We start from the raw sequence: 14430 nt of genomic DNA on the forward strand, positions 1-14430 counted from the left end.
TTAACAGCTTGATCTCTGCAGAGCAGATGGTGCATAAAAAATTGTGAGAAAGTTGTCTGATTTGTGCCCTATTGTATGTTTGTAGTGTTTATATTAAAAATAGTTTAATTCCTCCAGATCAGAATAATAAAATTTACTAACAAGGGTTTATTCACGTTATTTTACCCTGGTTCTTTATATTTAAACATTTTCATTGCTGCTAAGAAAATATTTGGACCCTTACAGATATTTTGCTGCTTTTTTTGTTTTTCGTCACGCTAAAATGTGACAAAACCTGCACTGTCAGTAAAAATATTTTTCTTGCTAAAATTCAAAAGGCTACACGTAAAACCCGAAATGCTTTCAGAATGAGCCTCAGTGGTACAAGATGTACACTTGTTCCCCTTTAAGATGGGTTTGGGCACAAAAACAAAACACTCAGACACTTTAAAGCAGTTTAGCAGAGGACAAATGAAAGCACATTAGGTATGGATCCTTGTGAATGTCCTTCCAAACACAGGGAAGGAAATTAAAAACCCATTCAGCCCCCGACAGATACATGGGCTGGGAGATTACATAACTGTCGGCTGCAACATCAGAAGTCTCCAATCAGAAGGACTGATTTGCAGCTTTTAGTGTCATAAAATGGATCCTAAAACAGCACAGAAAGAAAAGCTCCAGGTGAAGTGACACGTCCAACAAGACCTGCCCACAAATGCAGCGTCCCTACGACGCCTCCTAATTCTCCTGCCCAGAAAAGCACATCTAAAGATGCTCCACAGATTATCCTCACAGGGAAATCCACGTGCAAAGCATCTACCTTTACCTAATCTACTAAGCACACACACACGCACGGTAAAAGGCTACAAGCCAATCACGTCTCTTTCGAAGGGCGGCTGGGGTTGTTTCATATGACGCTGCAGCCAGGGTTTACTCACCTGTGCCGCTCTGTGGGATGCCACTGACGGACACCTCCTTGGCCAATCTGAGAGCTGCAAGGCGCTCTCCCTGCTTCAGGTGGAAGGGAACTGTTGCATCTAAGCTAGACGCCACCGTTTAAAGCCACGTTTAAAGCTCTGCTTACGGCTTTAGCCAACCAATACAGTCTCAAGTGGAGAACAGAGAACAAACATGGGCCCTCCCACCTGAGGTCTGCTTTAAGAGTAAGAATTGATTAAAAAAAATTAAAAAATTAAAGAATTTGTAGTTTGAGCTAAGGTAATTAAATGAAAAAGTGTATTTACAAAAAAGCAGGTATGTTTAAATTCACTAAAATAAGACTGAGAAGTATGTTCTGTCTTTTCATTGAACCACTGAAGTAGCAGCTGCAGTATGCATGAAGAAAACTTCATTCCTCAACACTACAGTATTTAAAAAGACTGATGGCTTTGAATTCTTAAAATGCGTTGCCATTTTACATGATTTGCATGTTTAAATAACAAATTACAGACAGAAAAAGAGCTGAAGTATATTACAACAGCGGAAGCTATAAAAACCTGTCTACCTTGTATTTAAATCTGAGTGCTACAGTAACGTAATATGACAGCCAACTCCTGTGTCTCATGGACCTTTATGAAGCTCCCTTCTACACAAGAAAATACCTTAAAAACCGCAACAGACATAACCAGAAAGGCTTTTAGGAGATGCTGATTTTATGTTCCAGTAGGACCTGGCCAATTTACAAAAGTTCAAATAACTGTTTGAACGACCGTGGTACCACTTTGTTTTATTGGCCAACAGATTCACCTGATCTAAACAGAATGATGTCAAGATTAAGATGAAAGATATAAGACCCAACCATACAGACGAGCCATTATTAAAGCAACTTAACATTCATTTCCCTCAGATGTGCCACAAGCTCATTGTCTCCATTCCAAACCTCGATGATACAGCAAATTAGAAAAAAGGAGCACAAACTCAGCATCAAGGGCATTTACCATGTAGTGCAGGGACTGTGGATAACAAGTCTGAATTAATTCAACTTTTTTTCATGTGTATCTTGATTATCATAAACCATCATTTGTAACAGAAGAGGCTCTTTGCAGATACCTTCACACAAAAATGCAAAGTAATACATGTGCGGCACACAGGACGAAGGGGGGAGGTGAGTAAAAAAAAAAAAATTCATTAAGCGCCCTACAGCGTCTCATTATTTTTACACTATATTCATCCTTGAATGCAAAAAAAAGGTTACAATTGAAAAAAAACAACAACCAAAAAACAAGTGCTAAACTGCATGCAGCTCCCCACATTTCCTATTTCCTTAAATGTAAAGATTATCCATCTCTGATTAGCACAGAAATCGAAGTTGCCTGGCAACACACAATTAAGAAATATGCTTTCCGATAAGTGGCAAGAGCGACCTCTTATCAGATGAAGTTGGAGCAGCAGCAAATGTAGTCACATGCAAATAACGGCAGCTGTGATAAGAGTGCTGTGGGTAGTGGTGACCCCTGACAGACGTTTTCCACGAAGCTCGAAAAAGCCTCTCCCTCCCCCATCTTCTGGATCTACTTCTTATTTCTTTGAAAACACATGAAGGGAGGCCACTTCATTAAGGTCACTATTCTCAAGTGCAACAGGCCAAAGAGCCATTAGGAGGGGAGTAAGATTAGGTGTTACACGCCTAAAAACAAAGTTAGAAGATGATGTTTAGAAGATGTTTGTTTGTTAAACTTGAAATTTAGATGTTTAGAGATAAAAAAAAAAAAGTATCCCACATGATGGTTCTAAAATACAAACTAGCTGTGTTTAAAACTCAAACAGTTTCACAATATTTCTATAAGATTTTTTGAGAAAACTTCTGTAGAGCATAAAAGAAATACTTTCATAACTATTTACACGAAAGCCCATTTGTGTGACCTTCAAAGATAATACACGGCTGCAGTATTAAATTTCACTATGGCTATAAAAGCACATGACAGAATTTCTAAGTGTCTGTCATAACTGCTATTTATTGGCAGTGATTTTAAATGTCACATCAAGACTAAGATGAAGACAATCGATGACTATCATAACCAGTCGACATTAAAATATTTATTAAAGAGATTCTTTTTTGTAAATTAATCTTTTTAAATAAAATTTCTCCCTGAAGGTTAAGCTGCTGTGCTACTTTAAGTTCCTGGAGAACAAATTGACCCCTTTCTCTGTAACTTCCTGTAGGAGGGCATTGTTTGAGACAAAAATCAATCTCTCTCTTTCTCCTACTTTTTACTTTTCTTTAACTTAGGAAACACTCCTTCTGTTTATTTTTTGTGCATCTGCTCTGTCTTCTCAAACCCATCTGCCACGGCTGTCAGTCATGGCAGATATGGACGCCTGCTCTAAGTCCAGTTGTGGTTGTGCTGGCAGTTCCTTCCTGTTTAAGGGACGTTTTTCCTCTCCATTGTTGCTGCATGCTTGCTCAGTATGAGGAAGCATGTAGCAAGCGATTGTCTACAGTTGCTACATGAATGAATAATGTAAATCAATGACGTAATAAAATCTTGGTTCCATTCAAACTAACTTGAGCAATATTTTAAACCTAATGCACTGTTAGTTGGCTAGGATCAGTTGTGTGATTTAAATGAAATGTCTGTTTGGCCCTATATAGTTAGACTGAATTGGATTGACTTTCTCCAAGTTGGTGTGTGAGAACTGAGATTTGCTCCAATCATTGGTCAGTTCCATCTAAAAACTACAATTTCAAAACAACTACAGTGGACAAAGGGTGAATAAAGATTTTTAAAGTTTTTAAAGTCTGAAGAGCTCTAAAGTTCCAGGGAACTTTAAGTTAGGCAATAATAAATATGTGTTTAGACGCAAACCACATCAGCACAGGCGCCTTGCTGGAGAAGCAGCTGATGACACCCAGGGGTCAATGATGAAAGATAAAACTGGCCTAAGTGCTTTTTTAAGGTGCTGAATGCACTCTAGGCAGTCAGACACATCTGTCTCCGACATTTTCCTTTGCAAAGGGGTTTATGGAAATGTTTAGGTCAATGTTTCGCTAATTTACTATTTTTTCTATATGTGGTACTGTGCAGAATTAGTGCAGTGTAAACTCACCCCCTTCTAATTACATTTGCTACGTCGATATTAATACAGGATATTTTAAACACCATACTGTGCTATGATTTGATTAAACCAAGGCCATAATTTCAAAAGTGTAATTAAGAACACCCACTGCTGGATTGTTGGATGGGACACAATAAGAAACTGTGCATGATCACAATTAACTGTTAACAATTAACAGTGAGGGTTCTGGACTGGGGAAGAAGTCTGGAGTACTCACAGAGATCCCCTATATGCACAGGGAGAGCACGGACACTACAAGCAGAAAGACCCCAGGCTGGGATTCTGCATTAGGACCTTCCTGCTGCAATGCAACAGTAATACCAAATGTAAAAGTATATATAAAAAAAACTTACTTTTCTTTTCTTGGAGGAATGCAGGCTGTTTTGATTAAGCAAGAAAACAGCCTAGATTATTTGAAAAAATAGCTTAGGTGAACTGATCAAAAGAACTGATGACTTGCAATTAATTGAGAAATAAAAAACTCACAAAAAATACTTGATATATTGATTTGAAAAGAACAACAAAAATAGCTGCTAATGATAACACTAAAATTCAATTTGAGAACAAGGCATATTTTTATTAAACAGTTTCAATTTAGTTTTGAAAGAGGCAGAGAGAAAGGAAATGTCTTTGAGTTGTGTTGCACTACAGAAACACAGCTGAAGCTACAAAAACCAGTTGCCTATTATAGTCTACACTAACATACATCCAATTAGTGTAATTGGATTTTTAACTGTTAAGCTCCAGATTAGGTGAGAGTACAACGTAAAGTAGAATGACAGCAATGTCTCTTACATACTAAAAACAAGCGGTGTATTTAAAAAATATATATATCTCTCAAAAGGCAAAGCACATTTGAAGGATGGCTGATGAACACTACCTCATATATTTATGTATTTTGAGAGGACTCTACAACAAAGTGGGCATAAAATTTCACCACAACCCTGCAAAACAACCACAAAAGCACAGAAAATTTGACCACCAACTTGATTAAAAACAAGCATCCTAAAAAAACTGAGTGGTGCTTGTTTGAAATGTTTCAAGTTGGTGATGAGACACAATCCCCTCTGGCAAATGACACAACGCTGGTGCAATACATGTATAAATAGTTGCATAATTTGGAGAGAGAAACCTCTCAGAGCAAAGCAGCTTAACTTGTCAGAGTCATCTTACATGCTGCTCCTTCAAAAAACAATGTCAGTGTGATTTCAATTTTGCATACCACAAATTTATCCTAAGAGTAGAATCACAGTGGAAATTATTGTTATCAACAAACAATCTTGATTTAGATATTAAAGCTTAAGATTTTAAAAAATAGGTAATGAAAAAGTGAGGTTTCACATTACTTGTATCGGGTGCGGTGGTCATGGTTGAGACTATAACAGGTGGACCGGTGCGACGTCCAACCAGCTTGTTGTTGGTGGTGGTTTGCCCTTGGAAAGTGGTGTTGGAGGTAGAAGGAACGATGGTGCTCTCAGGAGCAGCACTGATCCCTTTCCGGAGAAGTTGTGGGCTGTGGAGGGGGCTCGCTGCTGCAATAGGGGAAGCCGGGGGAAGGTTTGGGGCTCTCTTCATCAGCTCCATGGGGGAATAGGAGCCAGAGAAGGTTTTGGGCGCCATTCCGGGAGTGCCAGGGGCTGGTGGGGGTTGCTGTCCTAGCGCAGACATAGCAAGACCGGTGTGGGGATTGTACATAGAGAGAGGTCTTCCCTGAGGCACTACATTGTTGTATCCTCCAGGGCTAACTGGGAAAGCTCCAGTTGCCAGTGGCCTTGCCCCGGGGTAGGTGGTGGTCTCAAGGAGATGCTGAGAAGGAGCACTGCTTGGCCTTCGGCCGAGAAACTCCCCCATTCTCGGAGATACGGTCTGAATAGTAGTGGAGGGTTGCTGCATCAGACTGGTGTCCATCGTCAGCCCCTGTGGCTGCATATAGAGGTCATTGCGATGGCTAAAGCTGTTAGACCGGGTACGTGTTGCAGCACCGCCTGTTTTACATCCCATCACCAGGCGGGACAAAACACGGGCTTGGGCCAAGTTTGGGGCCACAGACCGAATATCATGATCCTCCATCATCGTCAGCATGGCCGTGGAATCAAAGCCGTGTTGCAGCAGCAGAGTGATGGTGCTCTCAGCCAAGCCTTCGGCTCGCAGGAAAGTCAAAAAGGTAGAGTCTACCATCTTCTTGGGGTCTGCAGAGCTGGGATGGACTGGAGGTAGGCTGGAAGGCATTCCAGCTGTGGCGGCCACCATGACTGAGGCAGGGTCATAGTTGGGGTCATAGGGCAGCCTCTGGGAGGCCACAGCTCCATAGGCTCGTGGGAGAGCTCCGTCCATCACTTGAGATACTCGGTCCACCACTGAGCTGGTGCCAGTTGGCTGGCGAGGGTCCAGGGGCAAGCTGGTGATGCTGTTATAAACCTGATGTGCAGGCACAGACGGCGGTTCAGAGGCGTAAAAGGAAAGAGGGGGCTGGACCCCGTAGATAGCGGCTGGAGTAAAAGAGCTGCCACCAATACGCTGGACGTCTGGGATCATCTTAGAACCCAGAGCTTCCCGGTACAAACGGCTCAGCTCGTGAAGAGGAGTGGGTGGAGGTGGCGGGGGAGGAGGGTGAGGAGGAGGAGGCACAAATGTAGGTGCAGAAGCAGAGGCCAATATAGAAGGTGTGGCCCTTGCCTGTCCTTGATCCCACGCAGGCCTCACCCCTCCATAATGCGAGGCTGATCTGGTGAGTGAGTGCTGGTTATCCCTGTAAAACCCAGACTCTTCAGGTGGCTGACCAGATAAGGAAGTGTCAGCCAGGTAGTAATCTTGAGCTGGTACCGAGGTCCGGCCTGCCATGGCTTGCCTTAGGTAGAGGTTACTGCTCAGATCAGGAACAGAGCCCTTCCTCAGGAGCTGCTGTCCATGCAGGCCTTGATGCTGTTTCTCAGCCAGGTCTAGCTGATGAAGAAAACCAGTTGTGCTGTCTCTACCATCCAGCAGCAGAGAACTTCTTTGGCCTTCGGTACCGCAGTAGAAACAACGACTTGCTGGCCAGTCGTTCTGGCCCTCGCTCCACGCAGCGACCTGCTGGCCCAGAGAGCCACCAAAATGCGACTGCTCGCTCAAGTCAGGCATCAGTAAAGACAATAATGAGGATAGCTACAAAAGCGGAAAATAGAGCCGAGTATTGGGTTTCAAACTCTCCAGTTACACTGACCCCCCCAATCATAAGGGAGACGTGGGGAGGAGAGACGAACAGGTGAAGCAGCAGGTACCCTCTTACCTGATCTGCAGCTGTACACCCCCTCCCTCCCTTCACTCTTAAGTCTGAGCTATCATGTAGCTCCCTGCTGGCAGCCTGTCTAAATAATTCAGCCCTGGAAACATTAGAAATCCATGGGGAGAGACATACAACATGATAGAAAAAGAACACACACACAGGCATACTGGCAGAAAAATAACACACCTTCAGAGTGAGGCTCTACTCCATTCTGCTGGGATCATGCTTGTGCTGGGCATCCCACACTAAGACTGAGGGTAAGAAATTGGGGTAAAAACACATGCTGGACAATGACAACAGACTGGAGGAGGGGACGAGATGTACTAATCCAACGGGGGCTGATGCATGCATGCTATTGGCAGGGACTGTCCTCTCGTTTACTGCGCTCACCATTAGGGGATTAGCGTCAAACTAAAACCTGCTTAAATCCACTGCTCCTGTGACATCACTTGGTCTAGATAGTGCATGTAGCCGGCAGTCTGCAGAGGCCCAGGGGTGTGTTCAGGGAGTGTAAAACTACACTGTTTATGGTGTTTGTTGCTCACCTCTCTGCTGGCCTGCAGCCCATATCCCTGTGGGTTTGACTGGATCTTACCCAAGAGGCAGAGGAGGAAAAAGGGGGGGTGACATGCTGCACATCCCCAGAGAGATGGGGAGGGATATGCAACAAAGTCGACTCCCACAAGTACTTCTGAGGCTTACACTTAATCTGATAGCTGTTAGAAGAAAACCAGGACATGCTCCACTTCAACCATGAAGAACACAGAGCCTCCTCTACTGGGCAAATGTATTCACAGAACATGCATACTCCCAAAGCTTCCATACCGACTGGTGTATAGTCCAATGTTAACAATTATTCAAGTATTATTTTTACTTCAGTAAAGGATTGAAGTTTGTAAAAATAACTTCATTCATTTACACATGAAACCCCAAAATATATAAAAAGAAATGAAAAAACTGCCAAAAGACAATATGGAATATCTCACACACTCATTTGGAAAAGAGACAACTTTAGTTAGCCAGTGGATTCTTATCAATAATCATCAATAAAAAGGCTAAGCCACAAATAGTTATTAGTCATAAAAAAAGAAAAGAAACTGTCAGTTTACAGAATGCTGCATGTAAGCAAACTCTGGCAAGCTGAATGGAAGAAAAAGGTGTGGGAGAAAACTGTGCAATAGTAAAAACAACTCCAGTAATTAACATTGAGTCTGACTTATTTTGTCAGATTTTAGACACAAAGTTAGTGAAACATGATGCACGAGGGTATACGTTTATTTTTGTCCAAATTTACTCAAACAGATAACAGCATGAAGTCTTTTATAATTTAATGTTTAAGAAAAGATTTGAAGATACAATTAAGTACAAGCATAAGGCTTCAGTTCAAAAATAAATATACAGCAAAACGCTATGACTGCTACTGCACGAAAAACCCTCTAATTGTTTGTATTCTCTGATTAATAAAATTCAGATGAGGTCCTGAAAAAGTAGTCTTGATTTCAGCATGAGTAATATAAAAGTCAGTTGCAACTAATGATTCAGAGAGCATAAGAGCTTGACAAGTAACAAGGAAATTAATGCAAATGAGACATAAAACAGGAATGCAATAAAAGTGTGTGCAATAATGTCTGCAGTGAATACAGATGTAATTTTATATACAGACATGGAAAACCAACATCTTAATAAGTACAACATATGGATGGTCTTTGCAAAATTATTGACAATATTGCTAAAAGGTTGACGCAGGCCTTAGATTTATTTCAGAAATATTTCATAAACGGTATTACAAGATTGACTTGTTCCGCTCTCAGAGCACGAACTTTATGAACTTTCTTGCTACATACCAAACACACCAGATGTGCAAATATTGCTTATCTGGCATGCCACCATTGAGAGGTAACTGCCAGTGTTTATTTGTGGTGACAAGAGTTATTGGAACAGTTTTAGAAGGAGAAGGAAGGACTCTATAACTAAAGGTAGAACGAAAGCAACCAAGGAGATAAGCTGACCGGGTCTTTTGACTTATGTTAATCAGCAACACTGCAAAGACATCATATACATACAAATAATGTTTACGATTTACAGTTTAAGACTGTTAAAATTATCTTTAAGAAGTTACTGAGATATACATAGAGCTGATCTGAGAAATTAGCTGATTCAAAACTCAACAGTCAACACCTTTTCTTCAACAGTGGCACATTATTCGGCGTGGATGCTGTCACTGACTGAAGAAGAAACTAAATGAGCTGTTTTCAGTTTGATCGAGGTGTTTGATTGAAGTCATAAGGATCATGGAGATCTTTGATTAAAAAGAAAACTGTTTTCTAAAACACAATTGAGTTCATTTAGGCTGCAAAAGAGAATTTAATTTTAGCAGATAACCGGAAGTACTGAAAACAGAGTACTAAAAATGTGGTCAAATCTTTTTGAGCTACCAGAGTTAAACTTGACAGTGCAAAGTAAAAGTAGTAAAGTAAAAGTAATAAACTTAAGGATATATATTTAGAAGGAAACAGAAACAGACATAAGTGTCTTTTCCTAGTAAGAGAAGCATTAGATTTCTAATATTCCTCCACTATACGGCCAAAGGTATTTGTTCACGTATCCATAACTTTGAAATGAGTTACTGCAATCACTTCCACGTCTAGAAGTGCATAAAATCCACCACCTAGGCAAGCAGACTGTTTCTGTAAACGTGTGAAAGAGTGGATCACTCACAGGACTTCAGTGAATTCCAGCGTAGCACCATATGGAACGGAATCTGTGCAATAATTCCAGTCATGAAATAACTTTGATACTAAATATTCCTCTGCAAGCTGTTAGTGGTATTGCAATAATGTGAACGAGAAATGACAGCAACTCAGCCAAAAAGTGTTAGTACACATTAAATCATACAGCCGAGTCAGTGGATGCAGAGGAGCAATTACAGGTCACCCCTTTTTTCAGAGTACATAGCTGCAGACCTTCAAACTTCATATGGCCTAGTGTGAAGATAGCTTCGTTGAATGGGTTTTATGTCAACATGGCACGGGACTCTGGAGCAGTGGGAGACATGTCCTCTGGAGAGACAAATCATGTCTCTTTGTCTTGCACTCCAAAGGATAAGTATGGGTTAAGTTGTAGAAGAAAGGTAATTGGTTGACAATATTGAGTCACAAATTGGAACTAGGGGGGATTACAATGAGTGGTCCATTGGTTCAAGTGATAAGAACTCTTATTGCTTCAGAATACACATTGTGGACCACTTCATACTCAACTTAGGTGTAGACATTTCCAGTTCCAACATGATGGTGCACAAGCACACAAAGCACAACTATGTCAATGAGTAAATCCAGTGTGGAAAAACTTGACTGGTTTGCACAATAGAACACCTTTCAAATGAATTGAAACAATGAACCATCTCATCCAACATTAGAGTCTGAGCCCACAAATGCCCCTATGGAAGAAACTGCAATTAGCTTTGACCATCTGTATTTGCATATCAACCTGGAAAAATACAACTAAACAATACCGTGATCCTTAAAACAGGGAGGCGAGTCTCCACTAGAGATAGAGTGAACAATTGGCCAAAAACAGAGACATGTTTCATCCTTGTTTTTTTAACTGGAATCCTTCAGGACAGAGTAATTTCACGTCTCTTAACAACAAATAACTTTTATTCCATCTCCAGTTAGCAGATCTTTTATTAAATTTATAAATTATTTTAACATATTTAAATCTAAATGTGCATTTTGTCAACATAATGCTGCAGGCCTAGTTTTAACTATTGCTGGAACTTAACGTTGCACATTCAATAACTACATACTATTTGTGTCTATGATTTTCATAGACTGTGCATGAAATCTATGAAGTCTTGCTTGTGTTGCTGTAAACAAAAAATACCCTTGAAGAGATAATAAAGTTTTCCTGTTATGGCTGCAAAGAGGGTGCCAACATAATTTTAAACTGTAATGTGAATGGGTTGTCATTCATATGGTGCATATGCAATCTGTGGATTTCCATCTATAAATGCTTTTGGAAACTCACTATTGTTCAAGAAATCCCATGACCTAATAATTAGAGTAGCACAGCTTATCAAAGTGCCATTACATATTAATGTGTGTAATATAGTAATTACAAAGGACTGGGTAGTATTTTGATGGTTTATGACATTTTGGGAGCTACTCATTTGAACTCTGACTGTAATATATTAGCCATCTGGATGGGCCTGTACTGTCCTCTATGCCCATAACCTGATGCAACAGGCACCTGATCTTAGTGAACAACATGCAAAACCTCACAAAGAGGAGCCGACATCAAGATGATGTAAAACAAAGAAAGTAGTGGAAGAATTGTAGGTTAAGTGCAACACTTCAACAATAACTCTGCAATAACCTATTTTTCAGATAACATGCAGCTCTAGTAACAATGACATAATATCAGAAATAGTGAAATTTCTATGAAATAATTCCACATTGGAATTAAAGAAGTAGTAAAAACAAAAAAACAGATAGAAGGATTTAATTTTCTCTTCAGCCTCTTGCAGTTATTGGATGAATGTTTCCTTTCATTAGACACATAACAGCTTCCCTGTAGTAATTTCTCAGCACTATACCCTCGCAGGTCTGAGTCTCAGTGTCCCCGTTTCCACACCACAAAAGACACCATTAATCACTATGTTGTTTCTCTACAGCAATCATAGACAATAACTTTTCTTAATAAGCCCCTTCCAGGGCAGTGTGTCACTCAGATGCCCACGTCCTGACAAAACATTATTAATTATAAACAGCACAAGTATGGTTAGGCTTGTGTTGGTACAACTGTTGTAAGAATATTGGATATATACCCTCATCAAGCAACTTACCATATTTCCCCACAATATATAAGCAAGAGTTGTATTACTAAATCCATCTCCTTTACATTCGCTGACACGCCTTAGGGTTGCTCCGTAATTAGGAGAGCAATTTATCCAAGAGAGTCACCAAGCATCAAGGATCCATGATCTTTTTTGGCTTTTTTGTTTTAAAAAAAGCCAAAACAAGAAAATCCAAAATACACTGTGGCTGTATTTGGTTAAAACATCAAAATTAACCTCATAACCGATGGTGCTCACACACAAACAGACGTTCAGTTCTGTCAAAGACTTTTAGGTGCAATGTGCTAAACAGACGTCCAGGAACATTCGTCGCTTCAGAGAAATCTGGCCATCTTTCTAGGGCACAAGAAGCTAACGGCAGGACTTGGCAGCCCGCGCAGAACAGAGATAGCTACCGAATGATTTAGATCGTGGCGACCCTACAACTGCTGATACATTAAACTTTCATGGGGACTTCATAAATTAAAGCTGCGGCTGCAAGAACTCCAACATTCCACTCAATTACTGTGATTGTACAGTATATTAAAGTTTTAACAAGCCTCTGAGCCTTTCCTCACCAGAACACAAGCGGCAGGGAGGAAAGAGGGGGCGGCGGGGGACGGCAAAACACATGGTACCAATTCTGGTTCGATGGCCTTCGGAGGGTTTATGTGCATCTGCTGTGTTATCTAGACTGTGCACGTCTCTGCAGAGTGTGACGCAGCACGTCGCACATTTGCACAAATAGAAGGAAGAGCGCAAACCGCTGCGGGGTGAGACCTCTCGAAGACTCAGCAAAGCAAGGGAGTGGAGCCTCGCCTTTCATTTTTGGGGGGCCCATATCTTGGGCTTGCGTGCAGCCCCGCGCTCAGCTCGCCGATCATTACAGAGCCAGCGGCCCATACTGCATCGCAGATGGGGCGGACAGAAGGGACAGGCGACAGCCCGCTTGCTTTTTGGAGGGATGAGGCGTGTGCAGCTGAGTGAGAGAAGAGGGAGGGAACGAGTGTATTAGAAAGGGGAAAGGATGGAGAGAAAAATGTGATTTTCCTGTCAAAGGTGGAGAAAGGATAAATTGTATAGTTAGATGGAAGCCGGCTACGCTCAGCTCAGCTGGGGTTTTAGGCAGATATATAGAGTGGTTCAGCTGTCGAGGACTGAAAAATCTAATATGACGTTCATGGATTTTTCCTGTGGTGTTAATGGTTTATAAAAGGTCTGTATTTCCCCCAGCACTTTTTATTTAAAAAAAAAAAGGCTTAAGATGCTGTAAAGCATCCTAATAAAGTCACTATAATGCCTACTGCTTTGTCCAATTTACAAATATGCTAAATTGTAACCACAAATCAAAAAGATTAATTCAGCAGTACTGGATAATGAGGAAAAAAAACTAACTATATTTTGAACATATTGTTTTTAATTCAAAGTTGGAACACCCTAATCAAAAAACATTACACAGTGTAGGTTTAATTATATTCACCTTAAGTAAGAAAAACATATCCATTCACTTTGGACATGTTAATCAGATCTAAAAATAGGTGGACACCAAAAAGCAACCTTAATAATTTGGTTGGGATGAAATCTGACAGATAAATGATGTTTTCTAGATTAGTGCTGTCCAGTTTGAGTACTCTATGAGAAGTGTCCTACCTGTTTTACGTGTTTCTGATTTAACCTATCTGATGTAAATGATGGAATTACCTCCTAAACATGTCATCAAGTAGGACACATGCAGGATACCAGCTCTCAAGCTATTATATACGACACTTCCAAATATATAATCACTGATCAGGTCCTGTAATTCTTATACTGCCTCACTTGGTCATAGGCTACAAAAATGTATAAGAACAGCAATTAAATCCTTTTAGGTCATTAGCCTGGCAGCAGGACAAAAAAGAAACCTAGCTATGTTCTTATTTTCCTTTATTAATCATAAATATGCAAATCTAGTGTCCATGAAGGGAAAGCATGTCATGAAGTCAAGTTAACATTTACGATGTAGTTTAGATCAGGAGTGTCAAACTCCAGTTCTCGAGAGCAGATGTGCTGCAGACTTAAGCTGTGTCCGATATGCCTCAACCGAAAAGCTGTGCAGTCTCCTGAGCATGCAGTCCAGTTGATGTTTGATTGATGTGTGTTGAATTGAAGGTTGCAGGACACTGGCACTAAGGGACTGGACTCTAACTCTAAGTAAAGATCAGATTAATCTGTTCCTAAACTCTCAGTTTCCTGTTCCTAAACCAGGCAACCAAGTCTCCATATTGGGGATATTGTCATAAATTTACTGTAAAATAAA

General features: G+C 40.7%; 1 protein-coding gene across 3 annotated transcripts in view; it reads right to left on the bottom strand.

Annotated features, from left to right (window-relative positions):
* LOC122823786 (C-terminal-binding protein 2) overlaps positions 1-14430 on the bottom strand; it is a 148985-nt gene that overhangs the window by 48783 nt on the left and 85772 nt on the right. Inside the window, exon 1 of one of the 3 annotated variants that reach the window (XM_044103768.1) lies at positions 5382-7155. The exons of the other annotated variants lie outside the window; for them this stretch is intronic. Within the exon in view, the coding sequence (XP_043959703.1) occupies positions 5382-7155 (1774 nt within the window). Of the gene's footprint in view, positions 1-5381; positions 7156-14430 lie in introns of those variants that run through there. 3 annotated transcript variants of the gene reach the window in all.

Source organism: Gambusia affinis, linkage group LG20 (genome assembly GCF_019740435.1).
Source record: "Gambusia affinis linkage group LG20, SWU_Gaff_1.0, whole genome shotgun sequence".
NCBI lineage: Eukaryota > Metazoa > Chordata > Actinopteri > Cyprinodontiformes > Poeciliidae > Gambusia > Gambusia affinis.